The sequence below is a fragment of the Ceratosolen solmsi genome, unplaced genomic scaffold (genome assembly GCF_000503995.2).
Source record: "Ceratosolen solmsi marchali unplaced genomic scaffold, CerSol_1.0 scaffold2, whole genome shotgun sequence".
NCBI classification, from domain to species: Eukaryota; Metazoa; Arthropoda; class Insecta; order Hymenoptera; family Agaonidae; genus Ceratosolen; species Ceratosolen solmsi.
Window position 1 is genome coordinate 5,666,375 of NW_011948422.1, and position 21,294 is coordinate 5,687,668.

The window sequence follows — 21,294 nt, forward strand, 5'->3', positions numbered from 1 at the left end:
ATAGGGGTGGAAATCAGAAGTTTCAGTCGCATATGTAGGGTGTCGGTTTAGATTTTAAATTTAAATTCGAGACACTCCGAACTTTAGCGAACACGAAATTTGAAATATAGACACAGGTAACGACGGGCGATAGTATACATAAAGAAGAATTGTGGCTAGGGAACTGTCGAGTTTCGATCGTCAAAAGTAGAGGCTCGTGTTAGCGGATCAAATCTCGTGCTGCCGATTCAAGCCCTAAGTTGATCAACTTCACTTTCCTTCCACCCACCACGGTAGGTGGATCTGAGAAGGCACGGCCGAGCGTACCTTAGCATCTTTTTTTTTTATTATATAAACATCTTATAACGATATTTATATTTATTTGTTAGATCGAACTCGACCCACTCTTCCCGGTAGCAGTAAAATTTTGGGAAAGTTGGAAGACAAAATGTGGTCCTCACTTCTGGAAGCAGCGAAGTCGAATCCCTTCGGGGGCATACGTCAGGCACAGCTAGACAAACGTCAAGCACTGGACAATCAGGGAATTGTCACAGGTCGGAGCATTTCTGCTGCAAGCGCTTTACCCGGTGGTAAGTTCCAGTGCTTTAAAAGATCACTTTTATCATTGTTATTTGTCATTGTCAATTGTTTCCATTCCAAAAATATTTGTTTACGTAAAGACGCGTAAAAATAATTTTGAAAAGAAACATGCTTAATTTCATTGAAAATGATAAATATTTTCACCATTTAGATACTCTTAATCGTGCACGAGCGTATGTCAAGGGCAACCATGCTTATGAATTTTATCAATATTATGAATAATACGAATTGAGAAAGATGCTAAATTTTATGTAACATCACTTATTCGTATCAATAAATTATCAAATTGCTTGATTATTGGAACAAAGAAATAGAGAGAGGGAAGGCAAGTTGTGAAAAAAAATCCAATAGTAAAGTTGCATAATGACCGCCATTTTGTTAAATGAAGTTACAAATATGCACGGCCGTTTAACTAATACCGAATTCCTAGCCTTGGAAAGACGCGAAAAGTATGAGTAAAAATAAATAGACACGCGCTCACGCCCATCGTCAATGATTTTGCGAAGACGAATTGGCTCAAGGCAACGACCAATGATCTTGAACTTGTGCCAGATGAATGAGCATTCGCCAGTGACGAATACCTTATCACAGTTAATCTTTTTCACAAATTCTTAATCACTTTTTTTTAATTCAATAAATATAACTTTTGTCTTCGCTACGACTTTAACGATAAGTTTTCATGTATATTTATTTTTAAAATTTTGTAATCCCTATATTTTCATATTATTACTGTCCCAATCGCATTTTACAATATGAAATTATATAATACCGTATACAAGTACTTTGTTCAATAATTCATTTCGCATCTATTTAATATTTAATATTTGTTTTTATTTTACAGATAGCTGCGAATTTGGATCAAATCACTACTTTATGTTATGTGGTCTAGGAGGTATTTTATCATGTGGTCTTACTCACACAATGGTTACTCCCCTGGATTTAGTAAAGTGTCGTATTCAAGTAAATCCTCAAAAATACACGTCTGTATTAAATGGATTCCGTGTAAGTTAACACACATATTACAATCGAAAGTCATTTTCAATCTAGTCGAAAACATATTTTTTCTATATATATTTTTATAGGTAACGCGTGCTGAAGATGGTGTTAAAGGTTTAGTAAAGGGCTGGGCTCCTACATTCTTTGGGTATTCCATTCAGGGAATGTTTAAATTTGGACTCTATGAAGTCTTTAAAGTACAATATTCAAATTTAGTTGGTGAAGAAATGTCTTACGAATACAGAACATCGTTGTATTTGGTATCTTCTGCTTCAGCTGAATTTTTCGCTGATATTGGATTAGCGCCATTTGAAGCTGCCAAGGTAAATAACAATTCTCTTATGTAATGTATTTGCAAGCAAAAGAATAAAAAATACTTTTGCCTTCATTTTATTTTACAATTTCCTTTCAATTGATTTTTCAAATTTATATGTAATTAAATGAAAAGAATTAATTTTATTAAAGTAAATGTTATTTCATAAATTATTAATTAAAGTAGCTATTGGAATTTCAATAATTAATCACCCAAGAGTATTGAATTTGTCTAATATAAAGATATTTATTTATAAAGTAATTATAAATTATAAACAACGTTTTACAATTATACGTTCGTTTTAGGTAAAAATACAAACCACACCTGGCTTTGCTAATACATTACGAGAGGCAATGCCAAAAATATATGGAGAAGAAGGTTTATCTGGATTCTATAAAGGGCTGGTACCTTTATGGCTTCGTCAAATTCCATATACAATGATGAAGTTCGCCTGTTTTGAGCGTACCGTTGAACTACTATATAAATTTGTTGTACCTAAGCCACGTCAAGATTGTACCAAAGGAGAACAATTACTTGTTACATTTGCTGCTGGTTATATTGCTGGTGTTTTCTGTGCTGTTGTATCACACCCAGCTGATTCGGTAATATTTAAAAATATATTGTTTAAAAAAAATTTTTCAATTGTAATTTTTATAATAATTATTAAGATAGATGTCTCTTCAAAGAATTTAAAGAATTTTTGGAATTATAAATATTAATGGAAAATTTTGTATTATCTTAGAAAATATTAATATCTGCAATCTTCTTTCTATATCACAATAATTTATTTATATGCATATCTTATTTTGTACATATAAATATTTATATATATATATATATATATATATATATATATAATCACATATTATATTTTGTGTATTTAATCAGGTGGTGTCCAAATTAAATCAAGAAAAAGGAGCAAGTGCCGTTGATGTATTAAAGAAATTAGGTTTCGGTGGCATGTGGAAAGGCTTAGCACCCAGAATCGTTATGATTGGTACACTTACTGCTGCTCAATGGTTTATTTATGATGCTGTGAAGGTGTGGCTGCGCATGCCACGTCCTCCTCCACCAGAAATGCCAGCATCTTTAAAGAAGAAATATGGAGTATCATAAATATTCTGTATTTTTTAAATATGCATCATCTAATTGAAAAAAAAAAAAAAAAACTAGAGAAAGAAATAAACTAGACAAATTTCCTAATGTTTCAATATATACAAAAAATAAATTAAAAATATTATTTGAAGAAAAAAAACTAGCAAAAAAAATAACTAGGTAAATTTAATTGCCTTTTTAAATATTCAAGAACTAATTTTTATAAATATTTTAACCTACAATTGATATTTAATGTTTAGTTAAAGTTTTTATTCATTTTCGAAAGGTAATTATTACTGTAATGGGTGGTAATCAGTGTATTGTACTAATAAAATCAATTGAATACATTTAAAACTCCCATGTCATGAAAAAATTAAATTGTCAACATGTAAATAGGATGATCGATATAAATAAACAATTGAGTTGTTCTACTATTTAACATACGCTTCTTTTTTTTTTTTAACCTATCCTTGCTTGACCTTTTGAATCATATTGGGTTGTAAATTAGAAATAAGACTTAGATCAAATTAGTATTTTATTATAAAATTATTTTTTCTTATTTTAAATCTAATATACAGACGAAACAACTCGTTTTTAATAGTACAATAATAATACTTATTATTACATGTACCTAGCATTATTCATCGCAACAATAATTATTGAGAAACATTTAAATAATAATAGGAGAATAGTTTTACAATAGGTGAACACTTATCGTTTGTTCCGTTTCTTAAAATCTAAGCGTAATCTACAATTATTTTAAAAATTGTTTAGATCTGTTTTTTTTTTCTTCAAGGAATATGAATCTTGCTGTTTTTTTTTAAATTTTTGAATAAAATTGCTTACGAATGCCACCGATAAAATGTTAATTGGCTTATTTCATTTTAAAATTGTTGTACTTTGAAAATTTAATTAGATTTAGTTCACCATAAAATAATTGAATTAAAATTTTGCTTATATATTTTAAAACGAGATGATTTTTGCTTTCATTTCATTCATACCATTAAAATAACGATATGAATAAAAGAAACCAGCATAGTACTACCATAGTACAAGTTCAACTATTTGACCTAAACACTTGCTCTTTTTAGTATTACAATTATACTGATATTATTATTACATATCACACCAATAAATTTTCTTTATTATGTTGTATATTATGCATGATCGTACGGAATGAAGGAAAAATAATAGCCATTAAATGCAAGCACCTTTGAAGGAAAAAAGACGTTGACAAAACAGTAGTTTATCTACCCATGACGAGGAGAACAAAATTTAATTAACGCGTAAAATAAATATTGTGGTTTTATTTACAAATTTATTAAAAGTTTTAAATAATATATAAAAATGTATGTATAAGTTTATTTTATCGATTGTAATTCAAAAAAGAAAATATGAAAGTTATATTTTCAGTTGAATAAATACGAAAATAGTACATATATTCCTCGTAACAGAGGACACAAGTAAGGTCTCGGAAGTTAACGAGCTTGCCAAGTACTTGCTTTATGTTCCTAAAAAGATACACATTATGAAAGATTACATTACTTTCGGCATAATAATTGTTTTGAAAACACAATCCACTACTTTTTTTAATTTGGAATAAATGAACGTCGATTGTTCGACACTTCAGTGCGTGTACCAAAAAATTTGTACTTTACCTATAAATAACATACACACTGATTGCATACAATGAGTCTTGATATACATCATTTGTTTTATTTTAATTCTTATTGCATTTTCTTTAAATGTTATTGCGATAAAACATTGAAAAATGTATCGTGTAATATAGACTCGCTTATGAAACTTCAACTTTTGACACTGGTTAAATAGTCCATAGTGACTGCAAGTGTCCTAGTGAAACTTTAGAATGATTCAGGTACTTTTAGCTATGAAAATTTATTAGTTTGGATATGTTGCAAGCTGGGCTTAATAGGATTAATTATTAAAAATCTTTAACTACACAAATTTTATTTCGACGTGCGTACGTCTTCGTTTCTTCTTGGCGAGCTTTACCAATATTTCTTTTATTTTATTCATTATAATTTACGTTCACGAAAGAATGATAATTAATTATTAAACTATTATTCTGAAATGTTGCCAAGCGGAAGAAAAAAAGACGAAATATCTAATTAAATAAAAATATTATCTCTATACCGCAGCTTACCATGGGATCACAGTGTATCTACAATTGTTTTGCATCTCATAGGAACATAATAGCTTTCGCTAAATAGTTTGAATTGTGCCGTTCGATTATGCATTTGTCTACAATTTGTCGATTGACGCGTGTACAAACATTATCGGAAAGTATAGATCGCGCAATCGGCTTTCTTTCTCTCTATCTGTCTGCTCTGCATGTGCGCGCGCGTGTTTGCGTAGTGTGCACGCGTGCATTCGCGTATGTTCAATAAATGACTGAAAAAAGCAAATATTTGCCGAGAGCATATATAAAGGTAAAAATAAAAATAAAAAAAAAAATAAAAAAAATTATGTGAAAACTGTTGAAAGGAACTAAAGTACTATTCTTACGGTCAAAGCCTGTCGCATTTATAAAGTAATAAGTCACGCCGCCGTCGAGAGTGTAATTAAATATTATGTACAAATGAACGGTACTCGTTTCTTTATTACATCAAATATTTCGCATTTCATTATCAGTATATACGTCAGTCTTGGATAAGTTTTATTTTTATTTAGCAGAAGAATATTCTTTGTACACTGTGTACATCGAGGGCTACCACAAGTGTGCGTGCGTGTGTGCATTAGCTGCTCACTTGTTATATCTGCATTCTTCCATACCCGCGCTTTGAAAAAGGATGTTCAATTATTTAAAACGCATTGATTCCAAGTAGAAATAATACGTAAGAGAAGAAAAAAAAAACCCCCCCGTCAATATAATTAAAAGTGCCCCAAACTTCAGAATGCACTCAGGATGATACAATAATTTAAATTTAAAATAATTATAAGAAATTTTCGCGCATTCGTTTGAAAAACATTCAATAAAGTTTTATTAAAACTATACATCGAGTATCCTTTTTCCGCACACGTACGATCTAAAAACGTCATCTTGAACATTATCTAAGTGCAAACTTTTATCTAAAAAGACGTTCAAACCACTCAAGAACTTGAAAATTATACATTTTTCAAACTTTGATTTTTGCAATTTAGAATTATCGACGAATAGAACAACAATTTTTTAACTAAATGTAAGAGTCAAGATTAAATGTAAATCAGTAAGGTGTTTATAGTAAACTTTAGCTTTTCGTTTCTCTATAAAAAGCACCGCCACTGTTATACGCTGTAGTTTAATATCGCTTTAACAAACACATTTTTTAAAAGAAAACATCATTTGAACTAAATATTGCCTTACATTATTTTACATTGCGTAAAAACAAAAGTATTTTTTAAATTATTTATATATCCGTGTGTGTTCACTTTCATTTAAATAGTAAATTATTAAAGGGTAATAATAATATATCTCTACAAAAGATACAATTGTGAATAAAGCCATGCATATAAGACAAAAATAAGATAATATTGTTGATAAAAATTTGTATTAATTATCACAGGAGCTAAAATTAATAAGAATTAATAATATAGGAATAACAAAATTGATTGATAACGCAAATATCCAACTATCTTTTCATCTTTTGTAATCTAAAAAACAATGAAAAAATAATTTAGAAAAATGCTTCCGGTTTCTAAGACAGGCAGATTCAGAAACGGTAGATTATATTAAAATAAATTGTAAATCGGTCGGATTAAAAAATCTCTTTCAAAATTAATTCTATCGGAAATTGAATAATATTAGAGAGAAATGAGATTAAAGATTTTATATAAATTGATATAATATATAAACTTCTTATCAATGATGCATTCTACTTTCGCAATTTGACCTTGAACATTTGTGAACATACTCTTAAAATCATATATATTCGAAAAATAAAAATCAATGTTAAAAATTTAGAGCTCATAGCAGTGGAATGACTCTTTACATAATCCATTAGTATGAAAAATGAATAACGAAGAAATTTATTTCGCCGAAACTTAACTCTTACATTTCAAAATGATGGCAACTTCAAATTGTACAAATCTATATATTATACAGGAGATTGAGTTCTTACAAAATTTTTCGAAGTAATGAATTACGTTCTTGGACTAGTTTTACGTGTCTTATTCCTCAACTCCCTCGATCAGAACATTATTTCCAAAATATCTTTAATCATCCTTAATTCTTCTCACTTCATAGCAGTCTCTGCTATCTTTATTTATTATACCAGAGATCGCGATTTAAGTGCGATGCAAAAAATGTACAATTGTTGCAGTTTACAATTATTCTGAGAATAAATCTCGATAACAATAATGGTAAAGTATAATAATAATAATAATAATAATAATAATAATAATAATAATAATAATACATATTAAAAACATATGTACAATTCATCAACCCGTCCGAAATTTCTTTAAGTATTCGAATTTCACTTTATATACGCCATAATTTCTTTACCTTTAAATTTACGTACTAATGTGATGCGACTTAAATTGGAATAAATCATTTTTAAATAGATCTTTTTTACAAAATTACATTAAAAATTGCTCGGGAATTATGTCCGAGCCGATAAGTTAACTATCTAACGACACGAGTACGTGCTAAAGCGAAGGCCGTTTATAGAAAGTAGCCCCGCGAGCCGCGCGCATATGTATAAAGGCCGAGAGCGCTATTATTGGCAATGGCGGATAAAGGGCGTCGGCGCACAGACGTCGAATGCTTGGCTTTAATAAACCTTGCTAGAGGAGGGTCACGAGCCAAGGATGCTGCGCACCGCCTGATCCAACAGCTTGTCGCTCGGCTCGTCGGGCGGCGGCTGGGTCGCCGCGGGCTTCTTCAAGCTTAGGATGCTATCGATGGCCGACTGCACCTGGGCGGTGATGTCGTCATGCTCTTCGGGCCGCTCGACCACCTGCGCGGGACACTGGCCAGCTTGCGCATACAAAGCCAGGCCATCGAGGCTCTCCGTGTCCTCGAGCAGATCGCGCTCGAGCTCGGAGGCGCTTGCCTCGCTCGCCGGCCGGGCCTCGCCATTCGCTCGGGCTCTACCCGCCTTGCCCCGGCACTTGCTACCCAGCCCCAGCTCCGTTGAGGCGTACACACCGAGTTCCTTCTGGATCTCGAGCCACTCGTCGTAATCGGCCGCTGATTTGCCCAAACCCACCTCCATATCAAGCTCGAGCTTCACCGAGGCTCCGAGATCGTTCTCGGGCGCCAGTTCCGCGTTCGGTTCCGTACACGCTTCCGAATCAGCACCTGGCTCGAGCTTCGGCACCAGCAGTTTCTCCTCCGGCTTCACGTCTTCTACAATATAATTCATAGTATTATTATTATTTCGAACCTACGGAGATAAAAGTCGCCTGCTTTGCATTACTTCGAAAGCCGATCCCTTACCCGTTGTCGCCTTGGCCTCCTGCTCGCGCAACCTATTCAACGTCACCTGCTCCTCGTTTACGATCATGCGATCGATCATCATAAGCTCGGACGTTCTGGTCTCGCGCTAAAAAAATTATAAAAAATTCGTCTTTCTATTGACTCCCCTGTCGATCGCCTAGCCTTTCCAACAATTCGCTAAAATTATTTCTTACCATGCTCTCCATTATCAAGAGATACGTGTACTTGTTCATCATTGAATTAAATTTACTTAACAAATGCTTGGCTGTTTCTTCGAAAATCTCGTCGGCCTTTTCCAGATCCTTGGAGCTAAGCACCTGCTCGTTGAAACAATGATACCTGACGAGACGCTTGCAGGCATCGCGTTTACTTTGGAAGGGCGTATTGACGTCGGGATTCGTTGCACCATTTTGATCAATCTTCAATTGTTGTTCGAATCTACAACAAAATTTTTAAACGCCCGAATAAAATTAATACCGCTGTGGATAAATATCACTCTTAGTGGTGGAGTTGTGGCAATGAGAACTCACAGATCGTTTCTATTGACTTGTCGACGCACAGGACTGGAGCTTGATGTTCTTTTAACGCCTTGCCTTGGACTCGACGATGGATTATCGGGGCTCAAAAGCTTGCTTTGGGAACTTTGTTGAGATTTACCGGCCATTCGAGGAGACATCACCTGTCCCGCAGGCGAAGTATTCTGACACTGCAATCCAATCGGAGAAGCGAGTTCTTGCTTAATACTTGGACTCAATGCTCCTATGTTCGGCTTAATGTCCACGGGATCGCTTTGGCATTGCGTTTGCTGAGCTTCTATCATTGCTCGGGAACTATCGAAACTGTCTGTACTCGAGCTGGACGGAACAAGTGCCGAGCCATTATCGGATTGAGCTTCAATCTGCTGCTGCTGTTGCTGCTGTTGCTGTTGCTGCTGAAGCTGTTGCTGCGGCTGCTTTATTGAAGTTGCTAACTGCGGACTTTGCACCCGTTGAGTCTGCTAAGCAGGAAGACAAAATCAATATTTTACATCTTATTTGCCACCACTTCATCGATTTATCGATTTTTCATCGACATGATATTGATATTAATAAAAATCTTACTTTAATATCTAATTTCATTGTTCGATCAGTTATGCATTATTTTAGTCAGTTTCACTCGGGTATCTTAAGTTAGATCAAATTAACATTCGGAGACTATTTTAAATAAAATATCAAACTATTCCTGCGTACAATTTTACAAATATTTCTGATTTTCTTTTTTAACGTAAAAAGGCACGAATTTTTTTATTTTTAATTTTCAGATATTATTTTTAATATTCAGATATTAATACACTTTGCTTCCTTTACTTATATTCTATTAAACTAAGTAAAATATAAAAAATAACAATATTATCAAAACGCGTGTATGCACAATTTTCACTATATAATTAATTAAATTTCGCCCACTTTTAATTAAATAAGCCAGTTAATTTTGATATAATTTTGTTTTGTCTACTTACAGCAATATTGGGTAGATATACGTTATTAGGAGACGACGTAGTTAAATTAACATTTTGCGAATTCGCTACTACTATTGAGGTATGAGTTGATACTGGAGTTTGAGTCTGAGCCGTTGATGTCTGACTTTTGCATGCCGTTTGAGCAATGGTACTCGATGATGTCAAACTGCTTGAAGATACTACATTCACACTTATAGTAGTCTCGGATTCCTATACATATAGAGGCCAATGAAGTACGATCATTCGATTTTGAATGTAAAAATACAATAACAAAACATAGTATGGAACTTACACTGTTAATCGGGTGTGAAGTACTACTGATAATCTTACCACTAGCCAAAATTCGCGCCTGCTCTTGATATAATTTGGTCAAAACAAGCTGATCTGCTTGAGAATTAGTTTTTCGTGCCAAAATAGTCCGAATTTGAGCTTGATTACTAGTAAGCATCTGTTGTTTTTGTGAACTCAACTGTATGGTTTGTACCCTTTGGACGACTTGACCAGTTGATAAAATAGGCACTTGACAACTGGGGGACAGGGAAGTGAGTGGTCCATTAACAGTAACGAGCTGTGGTGACTCGTTCTTATTGCTATCGACAACTTGCGCTAGGAAATTTAGCATTTTATTAGGTGTCTCTAGCTTCTGTTGCGAAGAAACGCTTGTTGTTGTTGTAGTCGTTGTTGTAGCTGTAGCTGTTGTGACGATCAATGGGCGCGAAACACTCACAGATTTTCCTGTTTGCTGAGACACTGTCAACACTTTCGTTCGTTTAACCATTTTTGCTTTCTTGGGGACACAACTTTGATTCACATTCTGATTCGTCACCGCACTGTTACCGAGATTGCGAATTTGTTGCTGATTTAAATTATCGATAAACTGACTTGGAAAGCCAGAATTTTGGATTTGTATTTGTTGTGGCATTTGTGTCGGTGCGGCTTGTACAACAATGTTTTGAATATTATTTTGTATCGTAGGAGCTCCACCAGAACTATTTACTATTATTTGGCTCGTTGGTGTATTGATCTGTACCTCTTGTAAATTTGGATTGTTGGAATCTGGATCGCCTATAACTATTTTTTGTGTTTGTGTTTGATTTTGATGTTGATGTTGATGTTGTGCCTGGGCTTGTGCTTGAGCTTGGGCTTGAGCTTGAGCTTGGGCTTGAGCCTGAGCCTGAGCCTGAGCCTGGGCTTGGGCTTGGGCTTGGGCTTGAGCTTGGGCATTGAATTGTCCTGATAAAAACTGCTGTAACAATTGCTGACTAATCACTTGCATCTGTCCATTAGCATTAGCAATCAAAAGTTGATCGTTGGGATTTAAGTTACTTAAAGCATTTAATATTTCTGGAGTTATTTTCGGCGCACTATTTAATATCGATGCTGCAGAAGAATTCATATTACATATATTTTGTGTTTCTGTTTTTTGTTGCTCTTGCTGTTGCGTAGGACAGGGGGAGTTTGAAATCAAGATGTTCGCTTGGAGATTTTGAAGTTCAAATGATTGATTATTTGCTGGACTTGTATTGACTGACTTCAATTTTTGTGGCCTTGCATTATTTGCACTTGCCTGTTGCATATTTTGTTGCTGTGAAAGCTGCAAATCATTACCAAATTGTAAATTCTGTTCGATTGACTGAATATTACTGCCAATATTTTGTTGAAGAAGATTAACAGTTTGCTGCTGCGGTGGTTGTTGAAGATTACCAGTACTACTTTGTTGAACAACATTTATTGATTCAATTTTAACACCATCACTCGATGCTCTTTGTAATGTAGTGCCAACATTTTGTTGCAAATTCTGTTCAAATATGTGCTGTACATTTTGTGTCTGGACAGTTTGAGATGCAGATACTTGTTGGGCAACATTCTGATGATATATAGATGAATTTTGAGGCACAAAAGAGCCATCATCTTGAATACTTATTTGTTGTAACTGATTTTGACTATTTTTTACTAACTGAACATTACGTTGAATAGTTGTACAGCTTTGCACAGGCTTTTGAATTTGAGTTCCCATTTGTTTATTAATATTTTGTTGTTGATTTAAATTGATAGAGGTATTCCGAACTCTTGTTTGATTACATTTTGCTTGTTGAATATTACTAGCTTGTTGTTGATTGATAGTGATCATTTGATTTGGTCCTATCGATCGGGCACTTTGTATATTAGTCTTTTGGCAAGTTGTAGATTTAACGTCAACAATAGTTTGTTTTTTAGCATCAAATACTTTTCTTGAAACAACAATATTTTTTGCTGATTGACCTAAATTTTGCGAACTTGTATTAACAGTAGAGTGAGCATTACATGCTTGTACCGTAGCAGTTAACATAGACTGAGGATTTTGTGCAATGTTGGCAACATTAAAATTTTGCATATTGCCTGAACTAGAATTAAGATGGATTTGTTGTGGATTGACTATTGATGTTTGTGAACTCGATGGACTTGTTAAGGGTGATCCCGTTGTTAAAGTATTAGATACAGGTGATTTTACAAATTTCTGCCTATTATTAGCTGTATTTTGTGATGTTTGTAACATTGACTGAGCTTGCAAAAGTTGAGAAATAATTTGAGAATTCTGACCGCCACTTTGAGTTAAAGATCTTATTAAAGCTTGAGCAGTTGCTTGATCGATTTCAGGCTGATTTGGATCTGGTGTGTGATGCAGTACGACTCTACCATCTTCACCAATGGCTAATCTTAGTTGTCCCGAAATGACATTTTGTACAGGTGTCTGAACTTGTGCGACTAAATGACTTGAATTGTAATTTTCTTGCGTGGGGTTTGCTTGAAGTACATTTGTCGTACTTGAAACAGGTACTTGAACCACATTTTGCTGAACAGAAGTATTTGGCATTGATACAAGAGGTGAATTTTGCACAGGGCTTACTTCCACTTGAGAATGAGGCGATGCTTCAACTTCTGTTGTGAGATCATTGTCAAAAATATCATCGTCATCTCCGATGCCTGATATTTTCATAATGCTAGCAAGATCCAGTTTTGGTGGCTCTTCATCTTTCTTCTTTGCTTTCTTCTTTTTCTTAGCTTTTTTCTTTGGTGGAGGTAGCAAGCTCTGATCGATAAGAGTTTGTGCATTTTGAACGTTTGCAGATGCATTAATCGTAGTACTTTGTGTTATTTGTGGTTGTGAATTTTGCACCATTGTATTTTGTATTACTATTGAACCATTATTCCCTGAATTCGCTATTGAAAAAATATTTTTCAATTTTAGAGTAGCTTAGACTTAAAAAATTATAATTAAATCAATTTGAGTCACTTACGAGGAGCTGGACTAGAAGGTGTATGCCTAATTACTGGTGGTGCTGAAGAAGGAAAACCATTGGGTACAGCAAAAAAGGTCGGCGCAAGACCTTGCAATTGCATACCTTGTGCAGTAACAACTCTTACTAACTGCTGCTGTGTTAACTGTAACATATAAGGCAAATAATTAAAAAAATGTTTGTATGTCTATTTTAAAAGATATATTTAACCGTTGATCTAGTCAATGCTTTTTACAGCTCTCCTCCTTTACCTCCCATTAAGAAATCCTAGTGTATGCAGTATTGAGTATTAAATTACTTCTTCATAGATTCTTAACAAATTTTTTAAGATTAACCTTAATAGAAATGTATGAAAATATTTTAATGTTTGTGAATAGTTCTGCATAATAGCATATAAAGCACATGAAAAGCTCAATGAATGTTCTTCATACTTGCCAATTGTATTTATTATTAAAGTTGAAGTTAATATGAACAATAAAGAATATTTGCGCAAGAAATGTTAGGCCATGATTATGAATGTGCGATTGGATGAAACCATCACCTGTGCAGTATGTGTTTGTTGTTGGGCGTTTGCTGAAGTCCTAAGAATCAGCTGAACGCCACCTGGTTGCTGCTGTACGATTACTGGTCCAGTAGACGGCAATACCTATTACCAAAGCGAATAATAAAAAAAAAAACATTACGATGCCCCGCGTTAAATTCGACGCAGATTCTTTTTTTATTTTGGTTTGTTTTTGAGTTCGGTAATGAAACTCTGATGCTCAGAAAAAATGCGCATGTAAACATATTATATTTAAAAATTATCCGTAATATATTAGGCCGAAAAGTAATGAAGATGTACATGGAGTTTATTAGAATTTTAATGATAAGCTTTTTTTATGAATAAATGGATTGATCTAGTACTTGAACACTTAAATTAAAAGCATGAAAAAATGAGCATTAAAGTTTTGTATTTAATATGAAATTGCAAGCGTACTAATATAAACATGCTAGCAATGACAGTAATTATAAAATAATAACCTGATTCAAAAGAAGACCTTGAGCAGTCGGTATCATAGTAGCTGTTGGTGGATTTGGTTGAGGGCCTGCTAAAACGAGTTGAGGTTGCGATTGTTGGGTTACCTACACAAGTAAGATTATTGATTTTATAAATAAAAAAAAATGACAGAGACAAAGTACATATTTTATTTTGAAAATAATATTTTATTAACCTGATTAGTAATCTAGATAATGTAAACTGATGACACTTTATTGACACATAATACTTAACGACACTTTACTGGTAATATTTTACTTATATTAATTAATACCTGATTTGTTATAGTGGTAGTCACACGCTGTTTTTGCTGACCAACATTTGCCTGTTGCAATGGTGGTTTTGGTAGTATTTGAGGTGGCTGCTTATTAGGCTTAGTTGCTGCAGCTATTTGAATTTGCTGATTACCAAACAAATGAGTTCGGGTAACTAGTTGAGGTGCCTGTTGATATCCTTGAGGAGTGCCATGAATTATTTGTAAAACTTGCATACCTTGCTGTAAAATTGGAGTATTGGGTCGCACCTAAATGATTTATTTTAAAAATTTTTCTAATGTATGTTTATTAATTTTATGTTTATTACAGCGATATATTAGTAATAAAAATATCTTACAACAGGTGGACCTGGACTTCCTCCTGGTGCAGGACTTTTATTACTTAAAGTTGTTCCAGCTCCTAAATGGTGAGGACTTTTAGCAGGAGGATAAGGACTGGGCACTGGGCTTTGAATTTGACCAACGCTAATGGGACTTTGCATTGGACTTTGTAGCTGCATTCCAAAATTCGTATTAGCTGTTCCAGCAGAAACAGGACTTGGACTATTTCTTGATTGAATAGAATTAGACGCAGGACTTCTAAGTAATAATCTATTTGGACTGGGACTTGGAGTTGGCGGAGCAATATTAGATGCTGGACTTTTCATTGGTATTGAAAATGGACTACCTGGTGAGGTACTCGTTTGATTTTGAATACCCTGCATTGTTTTTATATTAGGAATGACTGAATTTGAAGCTTGATTTGTACCAGTAGATTGACTCAAATTTTGATTTGAAAACTGACGTTGAAATCCAGCACCAATCGAAGAATTTGGATTAGATTCATTTGTACTAACTTGCGGTGTTATAACATTTGGCATATTAGAGCTCATAATTCCAAATTGAGATACATTTATTTGTTGATTAGTACTTGCTCCATGAGCAGCATTGCTAGTTGTGGCAAGGATTGGTCCACTACAAGTACTAGTGTATGTACTAGTAGCACTCGAAGATCCAGAATTTGTCGACTGTACAGTTGAAGTAATATTACTATTTTGATTCTGCGATATAGCAGAACTTACATTTGCAATATTGGAACCAACTATGTGGGGAGCAATACTTTGTATACTCTGAATCGTTTGGAAAGGAAATTGTGTACTACTGCTTGTTGAATTGAAATTTGCAATAGCATTCAATGGTCTATTAAGCCTTTGCTGATTTAGAGCTGAATTTATGTTATTGGTGGACAAATTTATATTAGAATTAAGAGTATTCAAAGTAGATGCGCCGGAATTTGTTGCATTTAAATTTGCATTAATAGTGGCAAGATTTTGATTTATTGCAGTTGTATTTAAGCTCGTTAGATTTGGATTAACACTTGTAAGCCCTGCACTGATATTAGAGAGTCCAGAACTGATACTAGTAGAATTTAATGTGTTTAATTGATTTATGCCAGAGTTCATACCAGATAAATCTTGTCCAAGATTCGATAACCCATTGCTAATACTGTCCGATGGTAAATTTGAGTTAAGATTTGTGCCTAAAGCACTTAATTGATTTATGCTAGAATTTATTGCTGTTAGACCCGAATTAATGTTGGGAAGGCTTAAATTAAGCAACGGATTTGATGTTGTTATGGCATTTGAAGTTAATGACGTAAGATTTGTATTTAAAAGTGATAAAGGCAGTCCCATATTAAGGCCCACCCCAAAAGTGGGGGTGGCCGGGGGTAGGCCCATACCAGTCCCAGAAGGATTAATGGGACCTTGATTTAACTGGTTCAACTGGTTAACATAGAGTATGTGATTTCCAGCTGTAGATCCACTTGTTTGCTCTTGATTCTAAATACAAAAATATTTTAAAAATAAAATACATATCATGTGAATAACAAAGCATTTATAAATAATTCTAATATTTTAATATACATCAATACTAACCCCACCAGATGGTTGCTGTAGAGTAAATGTCACAGACTGAGGACCAGAATTTTGTGATTGCAGTTGTTGTAACTGTTGTAACTGAAAAATAATATAAAATAATATAACATAAGTAAATCAAAAGATTCTGATATTTATTTTTAAACTTTGTAAATTACTTGTTGTTGGGTAAGGACTGCAACAGGATTATTATTACGACGTGCTGTTGGGGATGTTGTAGAGGATACAGAGTCCCCGAGGAGAGGGCGTGACTGAGGCTGCTGCATGCCCACGCAGCACCTCGAAACTCTGGGCAGCGTTTAGCTACCTTATAGTTCCCCTATTATATTTTTTAACTTTTCTCTAACTGTATGCCTATATAAATACAATGTTTCATTTAATATAATCACAAATTGTTTTATTAACATATACCAACCTTGTAGGCTAATACTTCTTGGAAAGAGAAATTGATTGATTTTTATGTTGGCGTTGCGACGCCATTCAACGCGTTTACGTCCAAGATTGCCTATTCCTGACATGCATGTAGTTTCTGTAGATACTCCTACTGGTCGTTGTATTCTTACAAGCATTCCCTTATCAAGGACTACTATCACAAACACTAATACAGAAGTCTGCTACATCTCTCTTTTGATTAAAACCACACTTGCACATTTTAAATATCAATTTGTTTAACATCTTCTTCCATGAAGTACATTATCCATTAAAAAACAGGTAGACTGTGGAGTAATGTTTACATTGTAACTTGTTGCTCAAGTGCATTTGCTTATAAATTTCACCCATTTATACACACTACTTAATATATACTATTGGTATAACAATATCATTCCAAACAAACGATGGTATAATGGCTATACTTTATAAATTAATTCTCGTAGTTAAAAACTATTGATGGCTAATTACTTTTCACATTGTTACTAATATTAACCATTTTGCTGTGAACTATCCTAAGTCAAGAAGCCAAAAGTATTTGGTAGGCATTGTTTCAGGAAGTAATAAGGATAAGTAGCTTCTGAACATTTCATCCTAGGTTGAGATCTTTGTATGGAACAAGGTGAAGCCAATTATGAAGCATGCATCTGCCGAGTGTGACTGTACTGCAACAAAAAAGAATATCAATTGAAAAACAGAAAATACTAGAAAAATAACAAATATTTTGAATGAAAATGTTACGAGTAATGTTCATTGGAAAATGATGGATCCTTCCAATTTGTTAGGAGCAAAGAAATCAAATGAATTTAAAGAGTCAGCAAAGTGAGTACATGCGGTTTTTGTAAATCTTATTCAAATTACATATGAAAAAGGCCAAAAATAACCGCAAAATTAATTTTGTGTGCTCAAAACACTTGCATCGATAGTAAAGATTACCAGCTGGAAAAATTTAAAGAATTGAGGTTATAAGTCGTAGCGCGGCCGATGATTAGGAAATGCCTCGCGTGTACGCGTGCACCTATATGAATACAAGATGTTTCACCGTCTCAGGACTGAAATCTCGAGAGTATCGAGTCTCGGGAGTCAGGGCCATCGGGGGTCGGGGCAAGGCTCACACGCACACACACACGCGCGCGCGCGCGCGATCGAGTGTTCACGCGCGCGCGCGCACTACAGGAGCGTGCGCGCGCGTAAACGTACACGCGACAGGCTTCCCTTCCTCCATTTACCCACATTCGTTATTTACATCAAAAACACTCGAGGATTCACTGGAAGATGCATTGTTTTCCAACAGTATCATCTTTTTTCAATTCAAGGCAGACACAACGTCACAGTTGTTACAACAAACGCGCAAGTATACAATATCTATATATGTACACACAACAAAGCTCCCACTTACATGCGCTCACATAGGCACGCGCGCGCACGCACGCACGTACGCGAATCTGCAGAGTGCACATTATATAGAGAGAAAGACGGTAGGAGAAAATGAGAGAGAGAGAGAGAGAGAGAGAGAGAGACAGAGAGAGACAGAAAGAGAGGGATAGGAGAGAGGGTAGGAAAAGGAGAGAAAGAGACACGAAGAACAAACAAGGACGGGATGAAGAGGGAGGAGGAGAGAGAGAGAGAGAAATGAAGAGAAAGAAAAGCGAATTGGGGAGAGTAAGAAAACACAAGAGAGAGAGAGAGAGAGAGAGAGAGAGAGAGAATGCAAGAGACACCCAAAGAGAGGTGACAAGGCGTAAACAAAAGAAAAGGTAAAGACCAGATATCCAACTATATGTTTCGACGACAGCAACGAAGACGTTGACTACAAGGAGGATGACACTCACAAGGTGCAGATATGGGTGCCTTGGCAGCAGCTGCACAACGCGCTTGAACAGTACGATGTACATGTATGTGTGGCGGCGCGCCGCGCGAGATGCGAACTATCACATCAGCACACGCAACTCGTAAGCACAAAACACTGGAGTCTGGCGTTACAATCAGTGGCGGTAATGGTACGTTCGCACGCGCTAAACCGAGAGGCAAGGAATTAGAGAGAGAGAGAGAGAGAGAGTACGTGTATGTGTGATGAGTGAGCGAGAATATGTGAAAGACAGAGAGAGAAAGTAAGAGAGATCGAGAGACAGAGAGAGAGAGAGAGAGAGGGATGGAGGTAGGGAGGAAGAGAGAAAGAAAGAGAGTGAGAGGGAGTGAGTGAGAGAGAGGCGCCAAGGCCGAGTGCGCGGCTGCAAAAGCGCGAGGTAGCGCGAAGCGCGAGACGCAGGCAATAGAAGATCCGGCAGATCGCGGGACTGATTCCGAAGGTTGATGTTTTACCACTAACAGCACAACCCACCCTTTTTACACTTTGTCGACTTGGCTGACGGCTTCACTGCGAATTGACGCTTAAAACTAATCGACACAAGCAACTTGTCACTCGTGGATCACTCGATAATCTCACGTAAACGCGTTTTCCCGTAAGCTGGCAACGGCCATCACAAACTTGTCATTGCTGCCATTGGCACAACTCATAAAGTTCCCGGAACGGCAAACAGCTGCGTAAAGTCCGTTCGCGAATCTTATTGTCACTAGTCTCGTAGTCACTATACATTACATACTGTACGCACACTACTTACGTCCGTTATTCTCCGGCTGTCTAAATAGCACCATAGTGTACTTATTGCATGTAGATCGAACTTACGGTGTTTTCATTCTGGAACTACCTGCATTTATAAAAACTTCATTCGTTCATTCGTTATGAATTTTTTTTTTCGTTGCTTTAAATGCTTCGAGTAGAGACAGACATTAACATAAAATTGAAATATCTTTAATTTTATAGATCTTCAACATTAAAAAGAAAATAATTCTTTTTTAAATCCTCTTTCTCTTTCGCTCTTTATTTTTTACGCATGCACGCGCGCGCACATCCAAATGCACATATGCACATACTCACACGCGCGCGCACGCACACCAAACTCGCTGCTAATTCCCCTTCCATTTAAAAGTTTCTCATAGGAACATTTCGCTCGTATGATGTAATAAATTCGGGTTCCCATACTTGTTGCGGACCATCTATGATACATATATTATCGTGGCTTTTACAAACCATACATCCATAAAAATATTCAGACATACAACTCGTACGGTTCGTCTTACTAGAGTCATGAACAAAATTTTTAAAGAATATATAATTTCATGTTAATCGAGTCAAATTAGTATGTTTCTCAAAATAATCGAGATATAAAGTACTTATTAAGTTGATATTTAACAAGATTTAGGAAGATTTTTACATCGATTAATACTACTTTTTCTTACAAATTTTCGTACGGGTGCTTTTATTAATATAATCGAAAAGCCATTTATATTATAAAAGCTAATTAGTATTATAAAAATACTAAAAATTTACAAAAATGTCAATTAGATTTATTCATCTATTTAATCATTGATACAGGCTACAATATTCAGACTCTATTTTTCATTTTCTTCCTTTACTTTATATCTTCACGCACTTATTATTTATTATGCATTCTTCATTTTTAACTGGTTTTTCCTTTTACTTAGTAATTGAAAATTATTTTTCTTCCACTTCCAATATGACTTATCTTTATTAAATCTAACTATAGCGTGAATTTTATATATTAATTGTTATATTATTTAAACTCTCTTCTCCTTTCTAATCTTATACTTATTTATTGAATAAAATTTCGTTTTCCATCAATAAATACTGTATACTTTTTTATTTTCCTTTTGTATCTTTCTCTCAAAATCTTCTTTCCTAAGCTCCACATATTTTTCATTCCTATAATTTTCCCACTCATTTACCGCATTATATCTACCCCATCATTTTTACATTATACATATTAAATACATTAATATTTACTTTTTACAAACTTTTCTACACTTTTCCATTTGCTTCGAATCAACATTTTTACTTTGTCTCTACATAAAATTATTTAAACTATTTAAGAATTGCACACAGTTTAATACTATCAAATATATTAATGACAGATTTATTTTTAAACATTTCATATCTCCTCGGACTTACTTATCCCACTACATCAAGTGCATTTTCATTCAATTTATAATAAATAAACATTAATAGTCTATAATAAGACATAACACGATAATAAGTGCTGATTACGCAGTTCTAGCCGTAAATATGTTTATAAAGTTAGGCTAATTTTTACCTTTTTTTTTTTTATTACTTTACAATTTTCAATCATATCGATGTGAAAATGTTGTTTTATTGAATATTAGCTTAATAATACAATCGATATACTTAATAATACTTATTTAATATAACTTACAAAAGTTGATTTGTTCAAAATCTCAAGTAATCATAAGCTTGAAATGTAAATTGATAAATAAATAAAAATAAGCTAATGCAATAAATAAAACCACTGCTTATTATAAAAACAAACAAGATATATCGATTTTATGTAGTATAGAAAAAAA

General features: G+C 34.4%; 2 protein-coding genes across 3 annotated transcripts; one reads left to right on the forward strand and one right to left on the reverse strand.

Annotated features, from left to right (window-relative positions):
* Mpcp1 (Mitochondrial phosphate carrier protein 1) lies at positions 1-3,065 on the forward strand. Of its 2 annotated transcripts, none has more exons than XM_011499158.1 (6): positions 1-290; positions 369-569; positions 1,421-1,581; positions 1,662-1,898; positions 2,194-2,490; positions 2,777-3,065. In XM_011499158.1, exons 2-6 carry the CDS (start codon positions 428-430, stop codon positions 3,002-3,004), a joined length of 1,065 nt encoding a protein of 354 aa, XP_011497460.1. In that variant the 5' UTR covers positions 1-290; positions 369-427; the 3' UTR covers positions 3,005-3,065. The 2 variants fall into 2 exon arrangements, with proteins under 2 accessions (XP_011497460.1, XP_011497459.1); XM_011499157.1 differs by having other exon boundaries at positions 1-272.
* Positions 3,066-7,430: 4,365 nt separating this feature from the next.
* Positions 7,431-18,914, reverse strand: LOC105361873 (homeobox protein 5). The gene is made up of 16 exons (XM_011499159.1): positions 18,687-18,914; positions 16,841-17,519; positions 16,584-16,779; positions 16,426-16,506; positions 14,848-16,329; positions 14,510-14,758; positions 14,220-14,321; positions 13,741-13,845; positions 13,200-13,344; positions 11,144-13,122; positions 10,214-11,041; positions 9,922-10,131; positions 8,954-9,417; positions 8,618-8,861; positions 8,424-8,529; positions 7,431-8,330 (listed from the first exon to the last, which is right to left on the reverse strand). Exons 3-16 carry the CDS (start codon positions 16,689-16,691, stop codon positions 7,780-7,782), a joined length of 6,654 nt encoding a protein of 2,217 aa, XP_011497461.1. The 5' UTR covers positions 16,692-16,779; positions 16,841-17,519; positions 18,687-18,914; the 3' UTR covers positions 7,431-7,779.
* Between the last annotated feature and the right edge of the window lie 2,380 nt (positions 18,915-21,294).

Excerpts from the sequence above, each read along its gene's own strand:
- Mpcp1 (XM_011499158.1), top strand. The coding sequence starts at position 428 with ATGTGGTCCTCACTTCTGGAAGCAGCGAAGTCGAATCCCTTCGGGGGC. Across the intron at positions 1,582-1,661 it reads CTGTATTAAATGGATTCCGT|GTAACGCGTGCTGAAGATGG; the intron begins GTAAGTTAACAC and ends ATATTTTTATAG. Across the intron at positions 1,899-2,193 it reads CGCCATTTGAAGCTGCCAAG|GTAAAAATACAAACCACACC; the intron begins GTAAATAACAAT and ends CGTTCGTTTTAG.
- LOC105361873 (XM_011499159.1), bottom strand. The coding sequence starts at position 16,691 with ATGCAGCAGCCTCAGTCACGCCCTCTCCTCGGGGACTCTGTATCCTCT. Across the intron at positions 14,759-14,847 it reads GAAGTCCAGGTCCACCTGTT|GTGCGACCCAATACTCCAAT; the intron begins GTAAGATATTTT and ends TAAATCATTTAG. Across the intron at positions 9,418-9,921 it reads TATATCTACCCAATATTGCT|ACTCAACGGGTGCAAAGTCC; the intron begins GTAAGTAGACAA and ends CCTGCTTAGCAG.